Genomic DNA, 25,469 nt, shown 5'->3' with positions numbered 1-25,469 from the left:
TAAAACACAATCTATTTATTATTTATTTAGAATTTTTCTATTTGAAAAAGAAATAGAAACAAATAATTTGATAATAATTACGAAAATCACAAAGTGCCTGTGACATTGCTGCTGACATTGGACAACCAGTTGCAGACAACAAATTTCAAAATGTTTCGTCCAACACGACTTGCTCGTGTCTTACTTCGACTTCAAAGAAAACACAGCAACAATTTGAGAACACTCGCTACGAGAAATAATCAATTTTATGTCAAATCAAGGTACAGACAAGAAAATTTCTCACATTTTGCATTCTGACAGATGATTCTCTTATAGTATAGATCTGTTATTTTATTATTTACCAAAACTGCCAAAGGCTGATCTCTTGAAATGTTTTTGCTAACAGTTGCATGCAAGTTTATCTGTTGTATCTTAAAGGTTACAATGAAGTAATTATTTACATAGGCGACAATGGTAGCCTTTTTTAGTCCTGCGTTTTCACTATCAAAGATCCATAGAAAAAAATGTCGAATACTGAATTATCAACACCTTTGGGTGTAATTGAAACTGCAAAACACATATGGTGCCGCAGCTTTTCTGATAGAAAAAATGCATTTTTTAAGGGTACTCAACGGTTCCGGAATTTTCGAAATAGTATAAATGAAGAACACCCCATGCTTAATTTGGCACAGAAAATGTTGCTCATCACAGAGAGTTTTCTCTAAATTTCTCGCTATTTCTACACCAATGGCCAACACTCATTTCTCACTATTTCAATTTTAATTTCTAATTACAAGGAATGAAGGACAGCAGAAAATAAATTTACTTCTACCTATTATCTTGGATGTAAAATCTAGGTGGCGCCAGTCATCTTTATTTACTTCCTTTTAACCTATACTGACATATATTGAAATAAAATCGGACAATCTTTTCATTAGTCGATTACTATATACCCCTGCTGCTAAAGTTCAAATTTTTGAATTAAAGGTACAATTTTTCACCTTTAAAAATGACTTTCTTTACAGGTACCCCCCTTTGCAGAAAACGTTGCTTTTTACAGACTTGGGGCCATTGACCAGCTTATTTTGACTGTTTGGCTATGTTTAAAACGAGGTGTTTGATTAATGAAGTTCGATTTAGGCCTATTAAAGACTTTAGGCTGATGATTTGATAACTGTGTCCAACTTATATGTCTTTATCACGAATATATGAACACCGTTGCATAAGAGTCAAAATATTTTATGAAATAGACTATAAAAGTGCTGAAACTAAGAATTTATCATTGCTGTTATGTGTTTTATATGAATCGTGTGCAGAATATTCAATTCGACGATACTAAGGAGAAACATGTATTGCCTTTGATTTTTTACCCAATTTTAATATTTTAGGGGCATTTTGGAACATTTTGGCCATTAAAAATACAAAAATTTCGCTTACGTCAGCAAAAATAAGCCCCCCTTTTTTTTGAATATGCATACATACATGCATTGTTATCGAGGATGAGGAGAAATGATTAAAGACAGAGTCATTGACAGAAGTCTCGTTCTTACAGTAGGTTAATGAACCCTACCCCTTAGGCAGAAGAATAAAAAAAACAGTAAAAATTTGATATAGACTATAGTTTCTTGGCGATCAGCAATTTTCCTCTGATACAGTTTATCACTTAGTACCTTATTAATTTACCGATCCAATTTCTAAAATATCTCGAAAAATACAGTGATGCGCCAGAAATCGTTATTTCGCTTTAGGTTACAATGAAGTAATTATTTACATAGGCGACAATGGTAGCCTTTTTTGGTCCTGCGTTTTCACTATCAAAGATCCATAGAAAAAAATGTCGAATTCTGAATTATCAACACCGTTGGGTGTAATTGAAACTGCAAAACACATATGGTGCCGCAGCTTTTCTGATAGAAAAAATGCATTTTTAAGGGTTCTCAACGGTTCCGGAATTTTCGAAATAGTATAAATGAAGAACACCCCATGCTAAATTTGGCACAGAAAATGTTGCTCATCACAGAGAGTTTTCTCTAAATTTCTCGCTATTTCTACACCAATGGCCAACACTCATTTCTCACTATTTCAATTTTAATTTCTAATTACAAGGACAGCAGAAAATAAATTTACTTCTACCTATTATCTTGGATGTAAAATCTAGGTGGCGCCAGTCATCTTTATTTACTTCCTTTTAACCTATAACCACACAAAAATTCCTGTAAAATTGTGCATCACCTGAATACATAACATTTGATGTCATAATAGGCCATTTCTCGAAACATGTCTTTCAACGGAAAATATCGTCAATTTCGCACGCCTTTATGATGTCATATACCAGATAGAAGACGCGCCTGTATCCCTGCATCATTAAAGTTTTAGAATGGTCATTCTGCAGGGTAGTTTAGAAATAATTTATGTTCCGTAAGTACGTAATCTTAATTCCCGTACCACTTAAAGGAGGATGACCAACGAAGTCACATGACAAATTCAACTAACTACTATATCCTGGAACTGGCCTATAGACGTACATGCATGACATGTTGTAATTCCACTTTTGGTATTTAGCTGAATTTTTGTATGCCTATAAAATATGAACCAAAATAGAAAAAAAAACGAAAAAAAACAAACTAAACGAAAGTGAATAAAATGAAATGACCTTAAATGGAGTAGATTCAGTAAGACCCCTTTTAGGCCCCAAAATATAGCAGTTTTACAAAATTGTTGAAATGTAAACTTTTAGTTATTTGTTTGAAAGTAGAATACTTCTGCTACATAAATATGGGCTGTTTTTGACAATACAATGCACATATATTGGGTACTAGCACCCTTAAGTCATGCTAAATTACTGAAATGTTCATAATTTATGCATTTGAGGTACATTTTAGATGGTTTTTCGTCTTAAATGGAAGTGGCCGCATTTGTCATGTTTGTGTTCATTCTTAATATTTAAATATACGTTGTATTTTATGATAATACATAACATATATAAAGGTTGAGAGTGAACACAGATGCGGCCATTCTCATTTTTGACAAAAAAACATCTGAAAAGTGACATATTTTGGCATATTTGATAGATTTTTCATATTTCAGCTTGACTTTGAGCGTCTGAAATGACTAAGCCAGTTCAAATCTTTCACATAACATAATTGAATAGACTGAAGTAGACAGTTAAGTGTTTAAAAAGTGTTCAAAATCTTTCATCGGATGAACCTGAAATTTGAGGCCAAAATCGGCCCTTACCGGACCTACTCCTTTGTTGAATATATAAATTACAACAGTCAGGGGGCTTACTGAAATGAGTGATTTTCTAAATCACTGATTCAAGTAACATTATGTACATAAAGGTTGGAAGTAAGAGTTGTCTTTCTTTAAAAATCACCAATTTAAGTAGTACAAATTAATCACTAGACTAAGTGATTTAATTTTATTGTAGCTTTAAATATAGAATACTAATGATCCAGGAACTAATTATGTTGCTAAAATTATCAGAACCAACATCTGTGTTAATAGGATGACCAGGTCATGTCAGGTGATGACCTTGTACTAAATCTAGGATAATGACATAAAAGTCACTTGTTCAAGTATCATACCTCAATTTCCTTCCAAAAAATCACTTCTTTAAGTATCATTATTTTAATAACCCCCACTAATTTCAACACCCCCGAACAGTGAAATTTTGATCGCAAACAGTAGAATTTTATTACATAATCTATAAGATGAAACCTTGAATTTTACAGGAAAAATACTCCCACTGCTGGGAAAAATCTGTTGAGAAAGTATCAGTTCATTATGTAAAACCATTTTATAGCATTTTTTCAAGAAAAATAGAATTTGCAGCTAAATGATTGCATCAAAGGCATTAACCTTGATGCTTAAAAGAGGCAAAAAGTTCATTTTTTTCAATTTTACTAATGAAAAGATATTATCTAAAGCTATGTGTTTAAAATTTTGGTAAAACTACAAAATCACAATTTGTGACAAAACTTTGAATTTGCTACTTAAATAAGTGATTTGAAAATCACTTATTTCAATAAGTCCCCTGACTGTACAATAACGAAACAAAATATATACACATTCTCTCCTTTTTAGCATTTTTAAAAATGTCTTTGAATGGATTGTTAATAAGAAGTATTTGGATGATTTTGATGAATTAGTGTTTAATGTCCAGTGACTAATATTACATTATGGTGTTTATGGTGTACAATTAATTTGATTCATATTTCATTCAAAAGGGTTCAATGGCACACTTCCGAATTTTATTAGCTTATCTGGCAAAAACGTCATTTCCATAGGTCAGGTTGTAAAATTCAGCTTCGGGCCTGTAGATTCAAAAGTTTATTGTGAAGACTGCGGAAATAACTTTAATTAAAGATCATTGTGATCATAGTGATGGAATATCTGTTTTACAGATGACATTAGATATGTTCCAATTGTCTTAATCACTATTCTGTCCTCTTTCCCTTGAACATGCCATCTCAGATTGAGACATATCACTCACCAAATTTGTACTTGCATAAGCAACATGAAAGGTGCCACATTTTGAGCCAGATCTGCTTACCCTCAATTAATTGTTTACATTTGTCATTGTGGGGCTTTTGATAGCTTACTTTACAGTATTGGATTTGCTCATATCTCAATCATTTTAATAGTTGTTATATTGGCAATCATTCCACATCATCTCATTATATATACATGTTACATAATCTAGGACTGAACATGCATATTCAGACATTTAAAATGTTTATAGTTCAAGTGATGCAGAGGGACACTTTTCAAGAATTTTGCACAGGCATGACAGGTGAGGCCTATTGCCAAAAACTAGTAAAAAAAATGAGCATCAGTTTTTGTTTACATCGAAACCAGAAGGGATACCATTTGACCTTAATAGACTGCAAAAACTTAATTATGTTTTAAAAGTAATTTAACATCATATATACTTTGTACTTTTTTGGCCTTATAACATTTTTTTTGAGCGTTGCTCAGGGAAGTGTCACACATTTTTGTAGGAACAAAGACATGAAAGAGGAAATACCTTATTGCAAAGACATTTAGATTAGACTGGAAAGAAATTTTCTGTGCAACACACTGTCTTACAGATTTTTACAGGTGATCTTATGAAATGACATAAACAAAAATGATTGAAGGAAGATATATTACTGATGATAAAACAACATGAATAACATGAATATAAACCATACTTTTACTAACAATGTCTAATTTTTACTCTTTCCATATTTTTTTTTTGTATTTTGTAGCAAAGCAACAGTAAAAGATGTGCAGCAGCTCTTACAGGTTCACAGATTGGTCCAGAGTTACAGATGTTATAGTTCAGGTATGAAGTCTTTAGATATTATAGCAATTACACAATCATTTGTTTTTACCCTGGGCTATTCCAGAAAAAAAAACAATACGGGGGGATTCAAAGGCACTTTTTATAAGGCCATCACCTATACAATTTGCATTTTACTTTGCATACATAATCACACAATTTGAGCTTCTTGACCTGTCCCCACCCATACAAAAATAAAGTGCCATCCAACCCCCGTATATTTTTTTCTGGAATAGCCCTTGGTGCAATTTAGTGTTTTCAATATAACATTTAAGCTGAATTATATGTTCACCTACATGTATTTTTAAAAGCACTTTGTAACTGGACATATTATGGTATTCATTGTACCATTTTCCCTCTGTCCATCCATCATATCCAGATGTCATAGAAAAGCTGCAAGAAAATGCTTTGATTAAATTTCATGAACAAGAATGAAGGTACTATGAACAGAATTAAATGTCATAGTAATGCTAAAAATTGAGATACAACCAATTTGAAAGAAAATTTCAAGAAGCATTTTGAATAAAATTCAAATATTGTATATCATTATCCATCTTTGCTAGCCAAAGCTTACGATCCAGTCCCCTCCTCTCCACCCGGCCAGATTCAGATAGAATATTGGATCCACGAGGTAATGATTTTCATTGGTCACAGTTGTAACTGGCTGAATCCAATCAAAAATGGCCTTAAAGATGATCATGTGTAAACGTAGAAAATGTTAATAAATAATTGCCAAGTGCTGATTGTGCAACAAGTCTTTACCCCCAATACATAGGATGATATTTAGTGACAATTTTAAAGTTCTTAATCAACTAATTGAAGTTCCTGGGTTTGCTTCTAACGCAAATGTTGGAATGTCAACATATGTTTTCAGTTTCTGCTTTACGAAAAATGTAAACACTAGAAACAGCCATTTTACACGTCCACACTGAAAAGAGTTCAAGTGCTGTCATTGGTCAAGAATGATGTAGTCTGAATGGGCGTGACGGCGCAGAATTGTAATCGCAAATGTTGACTTAATCTGCCCTGGGTGGAGAGGAGGGGACTGGAGAGGAGGGGACTGGAGAGGAGGGGACTGGATTGTAACCCTTGGCTAGTGAAGATATTTGTTATCCTATTTTAACATTTTGGTAAAGTAGCTAAGAGGCTTTTCATTTTATCTTTATGTAAGATGTGGTATGAATACCAATGAGACAATTCCGCCAAAGATTAAATGACAAGGATGCCTATTGAAATAAAATGTAATTTAATATAGAAATTAAGGGAAGTAACTCCAGAAGTAATTTAATTTAATGTGGATTCATTTATTTTTGTGTGTACCAATTTTGGTGGATTGAGGAAACATTGTATTTTCGTGGATATTTGATTTCAAGGTTTTGCCAGACTGCATACAAGCCTATAGAAAATTTAAACTTTGTTGAACATTTAAATTTGTGGTTTACATGCATTTACCCAAGAAACACACGAACATTGATATCCCACAAATAATATTGAATTCACAGTAATCCTGAAGGAAACTTTAAATTGTAATTTTAATCTTCACTGAGAAAGACATTTAAAACTAAATACTTGCTGAAGGATAAAGGGAAGGTACATGGGATTTATATTAAGTTTACTAATTATATAATGTGTACATCACTACATGCTTCTTTTATCTGATTTACCAACAAAACGCAATTTAAGTGCGAACTTTAGAGTAAGGGTACTGTAAATTCAGAATTTACAGTATTATAATGTCTATATACATGTAGCTATTTGAGAAGTAAGGCATGGTCAAGAAAGGAAACATACGTACATTTACCTAGTTTATTTTTAAGCCGATTTACCAGCACACACCAAGGTGTCATTGCCAGCCTTATCACCGACTATGGAGATGGGGACTATAAATACCTGGCAGAAAAAGGAAGGAGACAAGGTCACTGAAGGAGATTTATTAGCAGAAATAGAAACAGATAAGGCCACTATGGGGTTTGAGTCATCTGAGGAGGGATACCTGGCCAAAATATTTCATCCAGCAGGCTCTAAAGATGTACCCATTGGAAAGGTAGGAGAATTACCTGATATAGTGAATTAAAGTAAAAGAAATAAAAGAACAGAGTTCCAATGTCCCCCGCATTGCAAATATTTTATATTTCAAAGGGGCATAACTCTTTTTAGAAAAAGTTGATCGTCCACCATTATAAAACTTGTCCCGAGATATTGCTGATATTAACCTATAGTATAAGTTTTATAAAAATCTGGCAAGAATTGTACCTGTGAGAGCGCTAACGAGGCCATTTTTCAGAAATTTAATATTTCCAAGGGCATAACTCTTTTAAAAAAAGTCAATCGTTCTCCATTTTAGAACTTGTCCGAGATATTGCTGATATTAACCTATAGTATAAGTTTTATAAAAATCTGTCAAGAATTGTACCTGTGAGAGCGCTAATGAGGCCATTTTCCATGAATTTAATATTTCCAAGTGGCATAACTCTTTTTAAAAAAGTCAATCATCCACCATTATAGAACTTGTCCGAGATATTGCTGATATTAATCTATAGTATAAGTTTTATAAAAATCGGGCAGGAATTGTACTCGTCAGAGGGCTAACAAGGCCATTTTCCATGAATTTAATATTTCCAAGGGGCATAACTCTTTAAAAAAAGTGGATCGTCCATCATTATAGAACTTGTCTGAGATATTGCTGATATTAACCAATAGTATAAGTTTTATAGAAATCTGGCAAGAATTGTACCTATGAGAGCGCTAACTAGGCCATTTTCCATAAATTTAAGATTCCAACGGGCATAACTCTTTAAAAAAAAAGTTGATTGTCCACCATTATAGAACTTGTCCCAGATATTGCTGATAGTAAGCTACAATGTATAGTATAAGTTTTATAAAAGTCTGGCAAGAGTTGTACCTGTGAGAGCACTAACAAGTCAGGATGGACAGATGGATAGACTGACGCCCAATATTTCCATGTCCCTCGCAATGCGTTACGCTGGGGACAATAAGATATTTTAGTAGATTGTATCTTTAGGACTGAAGTGAGTAAGGAGCATTCTTAATTGACCCCTGAACTCAATATTTTCTGGTGGGACACACAAATTTGTATATCAATATGTTTTAATTTTAGAAAGTGGACTTGTTGTCCTAAGTTGATACTAGCAACTTTACAAACTATGCACAGTTGCCCACAATTAAAAAAAAATTCAATGAAAAAATAATATAGGCATATGTTAAAAAATAATTAAACAGCGTTTTAATAAGTAAAAAAAGTATGTGTTTAAGGTTTCCTAGCCAGACACTCTGGCTTCCTTTACCTATAAAAACTGATTGCCACGAAATAGCCAGCCGTGCTGAAAGGTGCATTGAAAATCAAAAATGAATCAATCATTGTAATTGGTTGGAAAGAATATTAATTATACATGTTGTATACACATACACTTTTGTACTAGAAGTTATAATTCATCGGTAATGTTAATGACCCTTATTTAACAAGTACAGTGCAGCGCATACACTTTAAGCATGTGAAATATTTTGTATGACTGCTGGCTGTTCCATTGTACCAAGGAAAGTCATTTTCAAAAAGGGATAACGACTTTGGAATTTCACTGTACTTGACACCCACCTATAGCGGAGATGTCAATGTGCCTTCCATTTGTCCCATGTGACTTTTACTGCCTGTGAGGTAAAAAAAATTAAAATATAGACTTTGGAATTTCACTTACATATTCACTGACACCTACTCATTGCAGAGATGTCAAAGTGCCTTCCCTGGGTCGCATGTTTTTTTTTTAAAGCCAATTCTGTCAGAGAGATAAGAAAATTAAAATCTACACATATCATGGTTGTGTTTTTTTTATTACAGCTACTCTGTATAATAGTAGAAAATGAAGAAGATGTTGCAGCATTCAAAGATTACCAGCCGACGGCAGCAGACGACCAACTTCCTGGTGGAGATGCATCTGAACCTGCTGCACCACCGCCTCCACCCCCTCCTAAACCCTCCCCGGCAGCAGTGGCTCCACCACCAACACCTGCTCCATCAAAGGCAGCCCCACCTCCTCCTTCAGCATCTGTGTCGATGCCTCCATCTGGTGGCAAAGTGGGTGCCTCTCCATTTGCAAAGACATTAGCAGCTGAGAAGGGCATTGATCTAAGTGTTAGTATTTACAGAGAACTATTAATGAAATTAGTATTAATGTTTTAACATACTGTGCTGATAGGATGAAACTGTTAAGCAACATACATGTATATTTCAATTCATAATTTTTTTTCCAGTTTAAGCAGTTTATATTAAAGACGTCAACATGTACTTGACTCTTGAGTATTGCTTGGATTGTTTAAGTATTGAATATAAATTTGATGCTTTAATATTCTTTCTAGTTTGAATAGTGTATATATATATTTATCTTACCTCCTATACATTTCTTGGAATATCATTGGTAAAAAGCAACCGTGTGGAGACCGTGTATATTTGATATGGGCTTAGTAGTTGTGGTTTATTTTAATACAGGGTTAGTAATGGTGTTACGTCCCTTTATAAAAGGTAAAATCTAAAATGTTTCACCCGGACAACAGATGAAGAATTGATGATGAACAATTAGAGTAAATACAGAAAACACATTAAAAGCTAACAAGTTGTTATTGTTGGCATTATATAAGGAATGTCACGTGTTATTCAACTACATGTATTACTTGGACTTTTTAAGTATTTGAATATTAATAGACTATTTTTATATTACCAACTTTTGACTCCGGTGTATATCATTTTTATTAACTTCTCTGTGGTAGTCTGGTAATCAATTTAATAAGAGCAACTTAAAGAAGTAAAATCAAGCTTACAGTCAGTGCAATTTCGGGAAAAAAATAACTGTTTTCTGATGATTTTGTGATGTATAGAAAACATAAAATAGTTATTTTTTTTACCCCAATTGCACCAATTGTAAGCTTGATTTTACTTCTTTTCATTGCTCTTACTTGACCAAGTACCAGAATGTCCTACCACAGAGTAGGTGACCTATCAAAAAATTATACACTGGAGTCAAAAGTCGATATTATGGTCTATTTGACCTTGATGCTACTTGAATATTTGAAATTTATTACAAATGTAGTTAATTTGATTTTTATACGACCGCAAAAAAATTTTTGTGGTCGTATATTGGTATGACGTTGTCGTCGTCTTCGTCCTGCGTCGTCCGAAGACACATTGGTTTTCGCACTCTAACTTTAGTTTAAGTGAACGGATCTCTATGAAATTTTACCACAAGGTTCAATACCACAAAAGGAAGGTTGGGATTGATTTTGGGGGTTATGGTACCAACAGTAAAGGAATAAGGGGCCAAAAAGGGGCCAAAAATAAGCATTTTTGTAACTTCCAGACATAACTTGTGTGTTAGTGTATGGATCTCTCTGACATTGTACCACAAGGTTCCATATCACAAAAGGAATGCTGGGATTGATTTTGGGGGTAATTGCCTCAAAATTTAAGGAATTAGGGGCCAAAAAAGGGGCAAAAAACAAGCATTTTTCTAGTTTCATGACAATAACTTGTGTGTAAGTGTATGGATCTTTCTGAAATTGTACTACAAGGTTCCATATCACAAAGGGAAAGCTGGAATTGAGTTTGGGGGTAATTGCCGAAACGTTAAGGAATTGGGGGCCAAAAAGGGGCCAAAAATAAGCATTTTTTTAGTTTCATGACAATGACTTGTGTGTAAGTGTATGGATCTCTCTGAAATTGTACTGCAAGGTACCATACCACAAAGGGAAGGCTGGGATTGATGATGGGGGTAATTGCCTCAATATTTTAGGAATTAGGGGCAAAAAAGGGGCAAAAAACAAGCATTTTTCTAGTTTCAGGACAATAACTTGTGTGTAAGTGTATGGATCTTTCTGAAATTGTACTACAAGGTTCCATATCACAAAGGGTAAGCTGGGTTTGAGTTTTGGGGTAATTGCCCTAAATGTTTAGGAATTTGGGGCCAAAAAGGGGCCAAAAAACACATTTTTCTAGTTTCCAGACAATAACTTGTGTTCAAGTGTATGGATCTCTCTGAAATTGTACTGCAAGGTACCATACCACAAAGGGAAGGCTTGGATTGAGTTTGGGGGTGATGAATCATAAGGGGGTTCAAAAAATTTGGGGGGGGGGATTTTTTTTTTTCCTTTTTTTTTTCTTTTAAAATTTTCCATTTTAAGTTGGTTATTTCTGATTTATATTTAAAAGCAAATAATAATGATATGGTAGGAGATACACACCAAACAGGATGTGTAAATTATTATATTATAAGTATTGTGCAATAGTAAGAAATTTTCACTTGCACAGTATTGCACAATAGCAAGAAATCTTCAATTGCACAGTATTGCGCAATAGCAAGAAATCTTCAATTGCACAGTATTGCGCAATAGCAAGAAATATCCAATAGCACAATATTGCGCAATAGCAAGAAATTGTCAATTGTACAGTATTGCGCAATAGCAAGAAATATTTAATTGCACAGTATTGTGCAAAAGAAGATACTTCATATAAATTGCTTATTTCTTGACCAATTTCAATGGGGTTTTATTCTTGAATTCTTGGGGTTCTTTAATATGCTGAATCTAACCTTGTATTTAGTTTTTGGATTTGGGCCCCGTTTTTAAATTGGTCCACATTGAGGTCCAAAGGGTCCAAAATTAAACTTTGTTTGATTTCATCAAAAATTGAATTATTGGGGTTCTTTGATATGCTGAATCTAAACATGTATTTAGATTTTTGATTATGGGCCCAGTTTTCAAGTTGGTCCAAATCAGGGTCCAAAATTAAACTTTGTTTGATTTCAACAAAAATTGAATATATGGGGTTCTTTGATATGCTGAATCTAACCATGTATTTAGATTTTTGATTTTTGGGCCCCGTTATCAACTTTGTCCACATTGAGGTCAAAAGGGTCCAAAATTAAACTTTGTTTGATTTCATCAAAAATTGAATTCTTGGGGTTCTTTGATATGCTGAATCTAACCATGTATTTAGATTTTGGATATTGGACCATAATAGGTGAATGTCCAATTTAAAATTTTTAAGTTCTTAGACCACATTCATTCTGTGTCAGAAACCTATGCTGTGTCAAATATTTAATCACAATCCAAATGCAAAGCTGTATCAAGCTTGAATGTTGTGTCCATACTTGCCCCAACTGTTCAGGGTTCGACCTCTGCGGTCGTATCAAGCTGTGCCCTGCGGAGCATTTTATTTTATACATGTTGTACATATTGAATGTTTAAAGTATAAGATGTGGACAGAGATCAAATAGGAAGATTTAAATTTTGCAATAAAAAATTCATAATGACATGAATGACAGGCTATTCAAAATTACTTTTTTATTTTGTTACATCAAATTTTCATTTCTTGCATTTAATTTCAATTAAAGAATGTTAATTGTTGTTATACCAAATGCACAGGGCATATATATATTTCATTTATAATCTGGTGTATTCAACTAAAAGTTCTCTTGGGGAAAAATAATCATTTCTAATCACAAAAATCAAGTGAAGTTATTATTTTTTGTTGTTGCCCATAAACAGGTTTCAAAAGTCTTCAGACAAATAAGAAGTTCAGTGACAATTTAGACATGTTAAAGCTTAAATGAACAGCTGGGTTAGAAACTCACAAAAACATTGGGAGTGGACATATATATGCATTGTATGCATATTTAATAAATGTTATTGCATGAACAATGTTGGTCTGTAGTTGTAAATAGCTTTTTCATTTTAACATTTGGTCTTTTACAGTAGATATTTGTCTCATTTATATTTATATACAACCGTGTGTCAAATTTTTGTTTTGATTTTTGAAAGTATACCTTAGTTATTTTAAGGCATACTAACAAGTTGCATAGTTATATATGTGATAAAAGTCCCATAACACTGGCATGACTAATGAGAAAATAAAACAACTAAAAGGGATCTTAATTTTTTTACATTTATAAACAAAATGTCAGCCTAGTTTTGTAAAGTCCTAAGAAAAAGTTCATTATTACTGTTTTGCCAGAATGGTTTGATTGGCATTATATTTACTGTATATTCAGAAATTTTTGTTTGCATTTATTATTGCAAATTGTGAACAAGGAACAAAAATGCTAGATTAATTATTGAGATTACAGAAAATGCTGCAACGATGATTATTTTTTTTAACAACCTTGACTACCAATGAGGGTCTTGCATGGTCAGTCCTGGCTTACACCTTTTGGGGTATTTGAATAATTTGTTTTTACCTTGTGGTAATTGATATAATTTTGAGTGACAAAAATATAACATGAATATTGTAAAAATGCTGCATGAAATAATGATGTCAAAATTTAAATTGTTACTTTTTTTTTTTGGGGGGGGGGGGACCTATCTCATAGATATAATTGCAAAAATTTATGAAATAACGCTATTGTGATTTAAATATTACAGCAAGTAACAGGCACAGGTCCAGGTGGAGAAATCAGGGCCGATGACGTACTCAACTTCTCACCAGCAGCCAGGTCTACATCTGTTCCAATATCAGCACCAGAGGGCGCTTTCGTAGACATACCTCTGACCAATATGAGAAAGACGATAGCAAAGAGATTAGTACAGTCGAAACAGACAATACCACATTATTATTTAACTATTGATGTTAATGTAGATAAAGTGTTAAGGTAATTGTACTTGTATTTCATAGACTCAATATGTTCCTGCTTCCTGAGCAAAAAGGAATTGGTAGATCTTTAAATTCCTGATTTTCATTGGTCCTTTTCATAATGAATTGAATGAGAAACTTTCCTGAACTGAGGATTTCTAGATTTTTATCATTTTCTTTTTGACATCTTTCTTAAGCAAACCAAAGGAAAACATGTCTGAACTCTTCATCTCTTTTATTGAACAACAATTTTTGTCATAAAAAATCAAATGGTGATATAGGATTAAACATATTTTTCCTAGATGCTATTGATGTTTATACTGGGGCTGATTAACTCACAAACTTATTAAAAGTCTGAAGGACCAGTTTAATCTATTTAATTCTAATCATCCATAAGCAAAACATTTGTTAATTTCCCTGTAATTTCTATTGGATTCCTTTCATGTGTATATTGTGAGAATTTATCGAAATCAACATATTGTTTGTGTTTACATGATATATATATGCTATGAAAATAGTTTCAGCAACATTGTCTATGGAAATGTAAACCGAGGATAAAACTTAAAACCAAGCCAATCACATTCAATAGAATTTATAGATATGCAAATCTTATAGAAATTATTCAGCTGTGAGAAAGGGAAGAATACCAAGTGTTTATTTGACAGGTGAAAATTTTATAAAATGATTAGACTCTTTTGATAGATAATTTCAGAAGTGCTGCTTGATGTGATGGGGCATAATGAAATAAAGAAAGAAAATCTTAAATAACTTACATGGGTGTATTTCAGAATTAAACCCACAGTTACAAATGATGAAACTACACTAAAGTAATCTTGAACAGAGATTGATATATTTTATCATCTTAGAATTATAGCTATTTTCAGAATAGATATCCATTATGTTGAGGTCAGTTTTCATGTGAATATGCTAATTTTCTTGCACATATCTTTTCATCCAGATTACATAAAGAACTGAATGAGATTTTATCAAAAGACAACATAAAATTATCAGTTAACGACTTCATTATAAAAGCATCCGCCTTATCATGTAAAAAGATTCCCGAGGCCAACTCATCGTGGATGGACGACTCAATACGACAGTAAGCATTACAAATAAAACTAGTTTGTAGAGAACCTCATTTGTCTTCATTTGAATAAACATTCTAAAGTGCATAGTAATTCATGTATGTATGAGAAATACTTTCCATTGGACGTTAAGCCACCAACAATCAATCAATCAATCAATGTAGGTATGAGAAATACTTGCCATTGGACATTAAGCCACCAACAATCAATCAATCAATGTAGGTATGATGTCATATTTTTGCAGGAAACAATTATTGTGCTATAGGTGGACAAATCAATAGATAGATTTTTATTTTGCATAATTTGAGTTAGAGTTATTTCCCCTTGGCTGTCATGTTTGGAGGTCAATATATATGCAAAATTGGTTCATGATTCAACCTAATGCAACTTGATATACTTCTACTGACTACTAGACTTTAAACAGAAAAATATCTGAACAATTTAAAATTGTTTAAGTCTTGTTTAATTCATCGCTGATGTTGTCAGCATCTTATCAGACTTCCATGTATCACATGTTTTAAATGGTTAGTAAATAAGAAAAATTAGCCAGTCTTTCCTCAAACATTATGATCAAGGGAAATAACTGCAACTGAAACTACCTCATATAGGAACCTATGTCAGAATTGAGAAGCATTGTAACTTTTGATATTTATGCCCCACCTACTTAGAAAGAAAGGAGGGTTATGTTAGTTTGGTCTGCATTTCATCCCTTCTGTTTGTCCCATATCGGGTTAAAGTTTTTGTCGTAGTTTACCATGAAGTTGTGGTCTCATTTACTCGAAATTGTGTGCTCATTTTCATAGTGATGTATAATTTATTAATGTGTGCTCATCTTCATCATGGTGTGTAATTTATAAATTGTATGCAAAGTTAATTTTGACTGCAATTGCATGGTTCACTGAACATTTTACAATTACTTAAAGGTCAACTTTATTTGATGCATAGAATGATTATGTGGTGTATATTATTATCGTCTCATCAGGAAAAAATAATATTGTTTTATTTTTTACAGATATAATATAGTAGATGTAAATGTAGCAGTAGCAACAGCAGCAGGTTTAATAACTCCTATAGTATCAAGGGCTGATATCAAGGTGGGTACAAGTAGACAACTGGTTTAATAACTCCTATAGTATCCAGGGCTGATGATATCAAGGTGGGTACCAGTAGACAACTGGATTAATAACTCCTATAGTATCGAGGGCTGATATCAAGGTGGGTACCAGTAGACAACTGGTTTAATAACTCATATAGTATCCAGGGCAGATATCCAGGTGGGTAACAGTAGACAACTGGTTTAATAACTCCTGTAGTATCCAGGGCAGATATCGAGGTGGGTAACTGTAGACAACTGGTTTAATAACTCCTGTAGTATCCAGGGCAGATATTGAGGTGGGTAACAGTAGACAACTGGTTTAATAACTCCTGTAGTATTTAGGGCAGATATTGAGGTGGGTAACTGTAGACAACTGGTTTAATAACTCCTGCAGTATCCAGGGCAGATATCGAGGTGGGTAACAGTAAACAACTGGTTTATTAACTCCTGTTAATATTTAGGGCAGATATCGAGGTGGGTAACTAGACAACTGGTTTAATAACTCCCGTAGTATCGAGAGCAGATATCGAGGTGGGTAACTGTAGACAACTGGTTTAATAACTCCTGTAGTATCGAGAGCAGATATCGAGGTGGGTAACTGTAGACAACTGGTTTAATAACTCCTGTAGTATCGAGAGCAGATATCGAGGTGGGTAACTGTAGACAACTGGTTTATTAATTCCTGTAGTATCCAGGGCAGATATCGAGGTGGGTAACTGTAGACAACGGGTTTAATAATTCCTGTAGTATCCAGGGATGATATCAAGGTGGTAACAGTTGTGAACTGGTTAAATAATTCCTTGTGTATCCTGGGCAGATATCAAGGTGGATACCAGTAGACCAAGGATTCAATTACAATTTTCGTTCATTTTGAGATGACAAATAAATTGGTGCCCTTTTTTTTCCAATTGTCGAAATTATTCACACCAGATTCATAATTCATAGCATCAATGAAAATGTATTTCATCGCATTATCTTCATGAATTTACTTACCGTTTTTTCATATACCGTATAGCGGGTTATTTTCGCGGGGTGTTTATTTTCGCTTATTTTGGCGGATGAAAGAAAATCGCGAAAATAAATTCCCCGAAAATTAATGCATACTTTCGTTACTTTCTACTAGCTATAACGTCGGTCGGTCAATAACGGTATAGGTTAGATTTAACAACAAAAATAAAAAAGGCATTGAACATACATGTATTTTATAAAATGACTGTCACGTGTGTATATCCTTATCAATTAGTGTCAAATAAATTATGAGAGTAGGGTACTCTATCAGGTAATTACCCTTATTAATAAGTGTCAAATTACATAAGAGTTGTAAATCAGTCTTGATAATTTTATAACCTAATTAGTAAGTACATCAAAGTTCCGGTCAAGATCAATGAATAAGACGTCATTTAGGTAATCAAATCAATTAACTTGCTTCTCAATTTTTCAATATTTTATATGCAACAATTTCAGTATCCGCCAAAATATTTAATTGGGATTTAAGAATCCACCAAAATAAAAACCTCCAAAATTTTTCGTATACTTCGCGAAATTTTACACCCGCGAAAATAACCCGCTATACGGTATAATATATGATGAATTAACAACCCAATCATACACCAGAAGTCCCTTGAGGTAAAATGTATAAAGTCATAGTGACCACATATATTGCTAACCAAATAAAATGAAAACTTTGCTTCTTTTTAAACATAGTTTTTTTTTATAGAAAATATTAAGATGCTGTTGAAAATAACTTTGAATATTTTTTCAGGGACTATCACAAATTAGTCAGGATGTTTTAGCCTTAGCAACAAAGGCAAAAGAAGGAAAACTACAGCCTCACGAATATCAGGTAATGTGACTTAATAGTTACAATCTCTATGGGATTATATGAAAGGTTTATATATATGAAATAAATCTTCCTTTCTTTTTTTTAAAGTGAAAACTTTTATTTCATATCTGCTTTATCCACAATTTACTTGAATTCCATGGTATAAAGCACAAAAATTTCTTACATGTCATGCTTTATGTTTATTAAAATTGTAAATATATTTTTGGCAGGCATTATACTGACAAATATAAAATGAGTATAGAGCATAACATGAACGAATTATTTTCATTCTAATATTTTTTGTTCATTGACCTATAAATTGTACATGTTTAAATAGCAGCCAATTACATTTGTTTGATGAAACACGAAGGTATTTGTAAAACAGCATGGCATGTTTACAATTTAAAAGTACAAACACAAATAGACTGGCTTTTTTAAAGATTTTATTGAATTTCTTGACATTCAACTGCCACAGAAATGTCTATTTGATCTCCAGTGCCTTTTGAAATAGAAGTGGTGTTGTCAATTCAATTGTGACTTCAAACAAATGTATACAATGTTTTATTGGAATAAGATCATGTTTTTGTCTATAACGCATAGAAGAGCATAGTATTATAGTCATGATTATTTCTGTAGAGAAGATTTAAAATATGCCAGTAGTGGATGACCTTTTCAGAGTAGAAAAGAAACAACAGGAATTATGCTCTCTTTGCTCAAAAAAGGGCAGAACTTTAAAGAAAAGATAGTGGAATTACAATGATCAATTAAACACTTTCATCAGAGCAGAACGTTAAGCATGCAAAAGTAATTTTCAATTAAAATAAAATGCTACCATCAAAATATGAATATTACATAAAAAATTTAGTTGGTATACATGGTATATCTGTGGTTCTTTTTATACATGTTATATAATTTTTTCCTAAAATTTCATAATTTCATTAAAATGTGTTAATTCAATTCAAACTTTTCTATTGTCCACATCAGTTTAAACTTTTTTTGCAAAATTCATTGAAGCTTCAACTCATGTGAACAGTAGAAAAGTTAAAGTTACATGTAATTTATATCTAATTTAACATTAGCATGGTGATGTATTTTTTTGATTGATTGATTGCTGACCTGAATACCACTAGGATTTTTGGCACTCAAAATACGCTTTACGCCCAAATAGGTCATTTCTATGCTTTCAAAGATGTTACAGTAAAAAAAAACAGCAGTATGTAATTTTGAGTCCAAAGAAAGTTATCTGAACGTAAAATGTAATCTTTGTCTTTTACGTGCTTGATAATAATTATAAAGCATGTCTTTCAAACGCTCTGGGCTCTCGGTCATAAAACTTTACTCAGTACTCGGAGTATGAAAATCGTGCTCGAAAGTTTTATGACCGCAAGGCCAAGTGATCGTGACTTTTAAGTTTGACACATGGCGCAATGCCAAAACAAAAGTATCATGGATGTAATGATGAAGGGGGAAATGAAAAAAACAAGCAGAAGAAGCTTTGTCAGCGGCAGGAATATGCTGAGATTTGGAAGTGTCTCGATTCATCCAAGAAGGGAGACCAATACGTACACTGCGGGTTATAGCAAACGGACTTTTCGTGTGCGCAAAATCTAGTCATTGTTGTTTTACTGAAATATTATCAAAAGTTTGAATAAATAACTTGAACTGTTCAAAAGTTTTCAATTAGTTACATATATTGTGATGCCAGACATATTTCAAATCGCAAATACAATCAAGAGGTCAGAGAACGTAAATTTCTCGATGTTTGGACCAAGGACAGACCGTGGTTGTATCTTTGAATCTATAAGAGAATGAATTAATAAAATTTATGAAGAAAGCATATATTGTGTTCAATATTACTAATCCTATTGAATTTATATATTTGGTATCTTCAAAACATGACTCGCAAAGCTCTCAGAATGCGCCACTCATCGGTGATAGTAATTTGTGGGGATTTGTAAAATCTAAAAACTACACCTAAATTTTGAAGACTACACTTTCTAAATGTATAAACTACACTACTTGCTTAAATGGGGTAAACAGGTCTATGATTGTTGGTTGCTTAATGTCTAGTGGCAAATATTCCATGCATGTTCAGGATGATATATGTTTATGTTATATGTAAATCTCTTCTATTTTTTCCAGGGCGGAACATTCACAATCTCTAACTTAGGAATGTTTGGTATTAAATCATTTTCAGCAGTCATCAACCCCCCTCAGGTATAATAGTGATAATTAATTTTTTTTTTTACAATTTCTAGCTAGTATTTATTTTTAGTGTAAGTTTGAGACAAAAATTGTTTTGTTTTTTGTGATGTGAAAAAAATCGCATTGAAAAAGATAATTGCAATAAAGATGCATTTCATGACGAAAAAAAAAAGAGTGAAAAATATTGTTCAGAAGGAAAAAATTAAAGTGTGGATGGACAAACAGATTGAAGGGTTATTTTAAACAATTAAAATTTGTTTGGGGTATAATGGGGGAAAAACAGGTCACATGGCTTCACATTTTTTACATTACAGAAAATATAGACAAAAATCACAACAATCATCTTTTTAAAATTAACCTGTGATTCATTAAAATAATTTTTTTTTTATAAAATATTTCTACATCTCTAAGTAAAGTGAAATATTCTGTGAAAAAGACATATTGCATAATGAATGAAGTTTAGTAAATTGATATTCAATTATAAATACATCAGCACCAAAAACAAGATATCTTAAAGCTCATATTGGTATCGTGAGCTTATCACACAGTTTTAGAAACGAGTAATTACTTAAGAAATTATTCATGGCTGCAATGAATTATTTTGATTCTAATAGGACCAATACGGTAATTTTGTCAACCGTGAATGACCTATATACACTATTCTGTTTTGGCTGTTTAGTTTTACCCCCATATAATAATATAAATAACTTTATATCATTCAATAACAGATAAATAAACTCACATTTTTCAACTAAAACTGTTTTTTTTATGTAATTTTATTACATTCTGATTCGTACAAGAATCCTGAAAAAGCCCCATGTTTACATATTATTTTGGAATCATACATATGACGTCACCTTGTTTAGTTGCCAAAGACAACAACATCATTTCGCAGAATTTTAATTTTGTGACATTTTACATCGAAATAATAACTGAAACGGACTGATTTATTTATTTTACATTAAAATAGAGATAACCGTATTGTATTTGAATCTTGACATACATATAATGTGGCTTTTACTGTCAAAAATTGAGTTTACCTGGTCATATGAATAAGATGGGTGTAATGCTGAACAGCCAATTTTGTGTATCAATGCGTTTGCATTTAATTAATTATACTGGTTGACAATATATCAGTCGTTGAATTAAAATGCACTTCTAAGATTATAAGTTATGATGTATTTTCAGGCCTGTATTTTAGCAATAGGTGGTGCAGAGAAAAGATTAGTGGTAGATGAAGACAGTGATAAAGGGTAGGTAACTCTGTAGAAACAATTTTAAAGATTAAAAAAAGAAGATGTGGTATGATTGCCAATGAGACAACTCTCCACAAGAGACCAAATGACACAGAAATTAACAACTATAGGTCACCGTACTGCCTTCAACAATGAGCAAAGCCCATACCGCACAGTCAGCCCATTATGGAGGCCTGGGAGAAATTTGCAAAATTAGGCCATTTAAAAAAATTCCTGAATTTTCACTGAACTTTTTTTTAGAATTTGGGGAAGGGGGCAAAGTATATTTATCATAAAATAGTTTGCTTCTGGGTCTTTTGTACAGTCAAATGTCAGAAGATCCTCAGAATTGAATGGTAGTTAAACTCAAATATGCAATGTTTGGTCAAATACTTATTTAAAATTACTGAAGCAAATGTCCAGTAAAATTCTTTAATTTGTTGAATTGTCTGAAGGCAGTACCATATAAAATACATCATGGTTTATACTATCAAAGTCTTAAAACATCATGGCATGTGCATCTGACTCAGATCTTAATTCATTAGATTGACCATTTTACTGCCAAAAATCATTGGTTCTCAATGGGTACTCTGGCCTCTTTGCCGATAAAAACTGTCTTAACAATAAAAGCTAAGAGTGCTAAATGTGGCATTAAAAACCAATCAATCTTAAAAACAAAAATTATATGTTATGTATTACAGGTACAGTTCAGCCAATATGATGTCAGTAACATTAAGTTGTGACCATCGAGTTGTGGACGGTGCAGTCGGAGCACAATGGTTAGCAGAGTTTAGAAAATTCATGGAACGTCCCGAGACCATGTTGTTATAGCTGTGTTATACTTAGGGATTTTAAACTTTATTGTTGACAGTGCTATTAAGAATATCATGATATAAAAGTGCTGTTTGTGTAAAATGGAACGGAATGGACATTAGACAAGAATTGATTTTCATCATTTAATCAGTTAATAGTGACCGTTTACAAGTATTTAATGTATTAAAAATTCTGATCAGCTGACAATATAGTGGATTGGTAAGCCAGGAATCTTTATATTAAAGTACATTTGTAATTAAAAAATCAAAAATATTTATTCTTGACAGATGGACATATTTTTAGCGGATACAGTATTATTTTGTATGAAGTAATAATTTTCACTATTATGACATAAGTAAGTACTTGAATATCTGAACTATATTATATATTTTTGTAGTTATTTTACAATTATGATTCATCTCTTCTATTAAAGGAAGATCTACACTGACAGTTGTAACACAGAATTATAATCTAAGAAAGCTATAAATAAAGTGCTATTCTATCAATGTTCAAAAAGTAGATTTTGTTTAGATTTCTACTAAACATAATGTGTAACATTTTAATGAAAGAAAGAATTCTAATCTGAAGAATTTGATATAAACAGATCTGCCAGATATTAGTTGGACTATTATGCAAAACAAATAAATCCTGTGTTTCCACTATCATGCTGTCAGAAAAAATGTTAGGTATATATGGTAGGAATGCAAATAATAATATGCATTTCATCAGCGAGTTTCAAATATAAATTCTGAATCAAAATATAAAAAGTTAAAAGTTCTTGACTTTAAAAGTCGATTAAAGTAAGATACTGTTTAATGTAAGGTTAATGAATCTCATTTTGTTTGCTTGAACTTACTCATTTATTTCTAGAACATGTCTTTATGAACAACAAAATTAGGTTGATTACATGTTTTTTTTAGTGCATTTTTTTAGGTACAATAGAAAAAATATATTTATTTGAATTTTTGCGTAATAAGGTAAGATAGAAATCAAAAAGATTTATCATTTTATATTTTAATGATCCAATAAAAGGATTTACTTGTTAAATAAAATTGAGAATGGAAATGGGGAATGTGTCAAAGAGACAACAACCCGACCATAGAGCAGACAACAGCCGAAGGCCACCAATGGGTCTTCAATGCAGCGAGAAACTCCCGCACCCAGGGCGTCCTTCAGCTGGCCCCCAAACAAATATGTATACTAGTTCAGTGATAATGGACGCCATACTAAACTCCAAATTATACACAAGAAACTAAAATTAAAAATGATACAAGACTAACGACAATTTGTCTGTAGAGTGATATCGAAACTGAATTATCTCCCCTTATTGATACTATATAAAGGTCATTATCTCCCCATATATGTTGATAATTTCTTTTTTTCCTATTTCTTAAACTCTGTCTGATTTATGGGAAGACTTTCACTTAAGGATGTAGTTAGGTGAAATTAAAGAAATCTAGAATTTAAAATTGATACTATAACTCAGAAGAGCATTAGTTAAGGAACAAAATAAGCTCAAAATATTGATAGGTTATGGAACTCCTTTTTGAGATATGTGATTTTTTAAAAATGGCGGGAAAAGGCTGACTTGGACTTTTACCTTATATTTAGCATTGGCATTATTTCATATTTGGGTCTCAAATCATAAGAAAAAAAATCTAGAATCTGCTTTAATTTTGGTAATGACCTTTTCATGAGCTGTTTAAGTCTTCTATGAAAAAAGTGGGTGATATACATGTTGTAGGGCAAAATATTTTACCCTGTATCGAAGGAAAAAACCCAAGGAGTCCAAACATGTGACAAAAATTCATAAACCTGACCTAAGCACATCCTTAAAAGTTAATTTGTAATTTTTTGTTGATGTGATTTTTGAATGTTTCTTTTGTTTGTGGATTCATTGAAATTAAGCTCTTGTGAGCTATGCCCATTGTTTCTGTCTGATTATCATCTGTAATGTTGTTTAGAAGTTCCTTTGCCTGTGTGAACTATAATTACTCTGCATATATTCAAAGTTATTCTGAGATTCACCTGTACTCAGTATTCATTATATGATATTTTGTTGAAAAGTAAGAAGTTATTTAAAGAACATAAAAGATCATACGTTTCCGTATTATTTGGTTTTGTAGTCTGTGTTAATTTGCCCTAAAATAGTAATTTTTATGATGAATTTACATCACCATTCAGCTCAATAGTCAGTGCTTTGGTACTGACATGATTTACAACAAACTTTTCGTAAATTCTTCATTGATAAAGTAAAAAATTACTAAAAAACAAAACTAATGTTCCAACTGCCTTAGGCAAAGTTGACCGTAGTAAAATTTTACTAATTTTAGGTCTTATTTGGTGATACAGATCTACATGTGTTTTGATGTTATGCATCATTGGATTTCAAATGCTTCGGTTTGAGAGTTTCTTGTGAAAGTTAATACAGAAAAGTGCTTGTGACGAATCAAATTAAGAAAGTTTTTGTTTCATTTAAAGGGATGGCATACTAAGTAGAAGAGATAAGTTAAAGAGTTATTGCCTGAAAAATGGTGAATATTGAATAAATTTAAATAAATAAGAATGATATTCTACTAAGGACAATTGTCACCAATATTACTGCAGTAACTCTTCATTATATCACACAGTCATACTATATGTTACTAAATATCTGTTTAATTTATGTGAACTTTTGTATAATCAGTGATTGAATCTGAACAAATTATACTTTTTTTGTTCAGTTTCCATGGTAATTATCTATATATCATGCTTGTGTAAAATACTTGTCAGTAAAACATAAGTATGAACATGATCAGTTTTGACAGTGTTGTTAGTAGACATTTTATCAGTTAATGATTGGTTCATTAAAATGTGATATGAATATTTAGCTTTGTTTCACTCATTTGCATTGTTTCTGTATATCATGTTTGTTTTTAGTTAATTGTATTGTACATAAATCAGGCTGTAAGTGTTCTCGTTTGAATTGTTTTACATTTGTCATTTCGGGGCCTTATATATCTGACTATGCAGTAGGGGTTTTGCTCATTGTGAAGGCTGTACCGTGACCTATAGTTGTAAACTTCTTTGTCGTTTGGTCTCTGTTGGAGAGTTGTCTCATTGGCAATCATACCACATTTTCTAATTTTTATATATAGATGATTATTTCCCATATATTAGGGACAGCTTTATTCAAACAGGATTTTGTTTATCAACGACTTCATAATGATTTTTAGAGATTTTGACAAGGGAGATAATTATCAATACTTTTTATATGATTTGAATATCTACAACTAT

General features: G+C 32.3%; 1 protein-coding gene across 1 annotated transcript; it reads left to right on the top strand.

Annotated features, from left to right (window-relative positions):
- Positions 1–96: 96 nt before the first annotated feature.
- Positions 97–25,056, top strand: LOC127723164 (dihydrolipoyllysine-residue acetyltransferase component of pyruvate dehydrogenase complex, mitochondrial-like). Its single transcript, XM_052229672.1, has 11 exons — positions 97–260; positions 5,232–5,308; positions 7,123–7,349; positions 9,159–9,452; positions 13,730–13,956; positions 14,896–15,036; positions 16,035–16,116; positions 17,881–17,961; positions 20,083–20,157; positions 21,334–21,398; positions 22,082–25,056. Exons 1-11 carry the CDS (start codon positions 151–153, stop codon positions 22,209–22,211), a joined length of 1,509 nt encoding a protein of 502 aa, XP_052085632.1. The 5' UTR covers positions 97–150; the 3' UTR covers positions 22,212–25,056.
- The last annotated feature ends 413 nt before the right edge of the window (positions 25,057–25,469 follow it).

Source organism: Mytilus californianus, unplaced genomic scaffold (assembly GCF_021869535.1).
Source record: "Mytilus californianus isolate M0D057914Y unplaced genomic scaffold, xbMytCali1.0.p SCAF_13, whole genome shotgun sequence".
Classification (NCBI taxonomy): Eukaryota; Metazoa; Mollusca; class Bivalvia; order Mytilida; family Mytilidae; genus Mytilus; species Mytilus californianus.
This window is presented reverse-complemented; position numbering and strand designations above follow the sequence as displayed.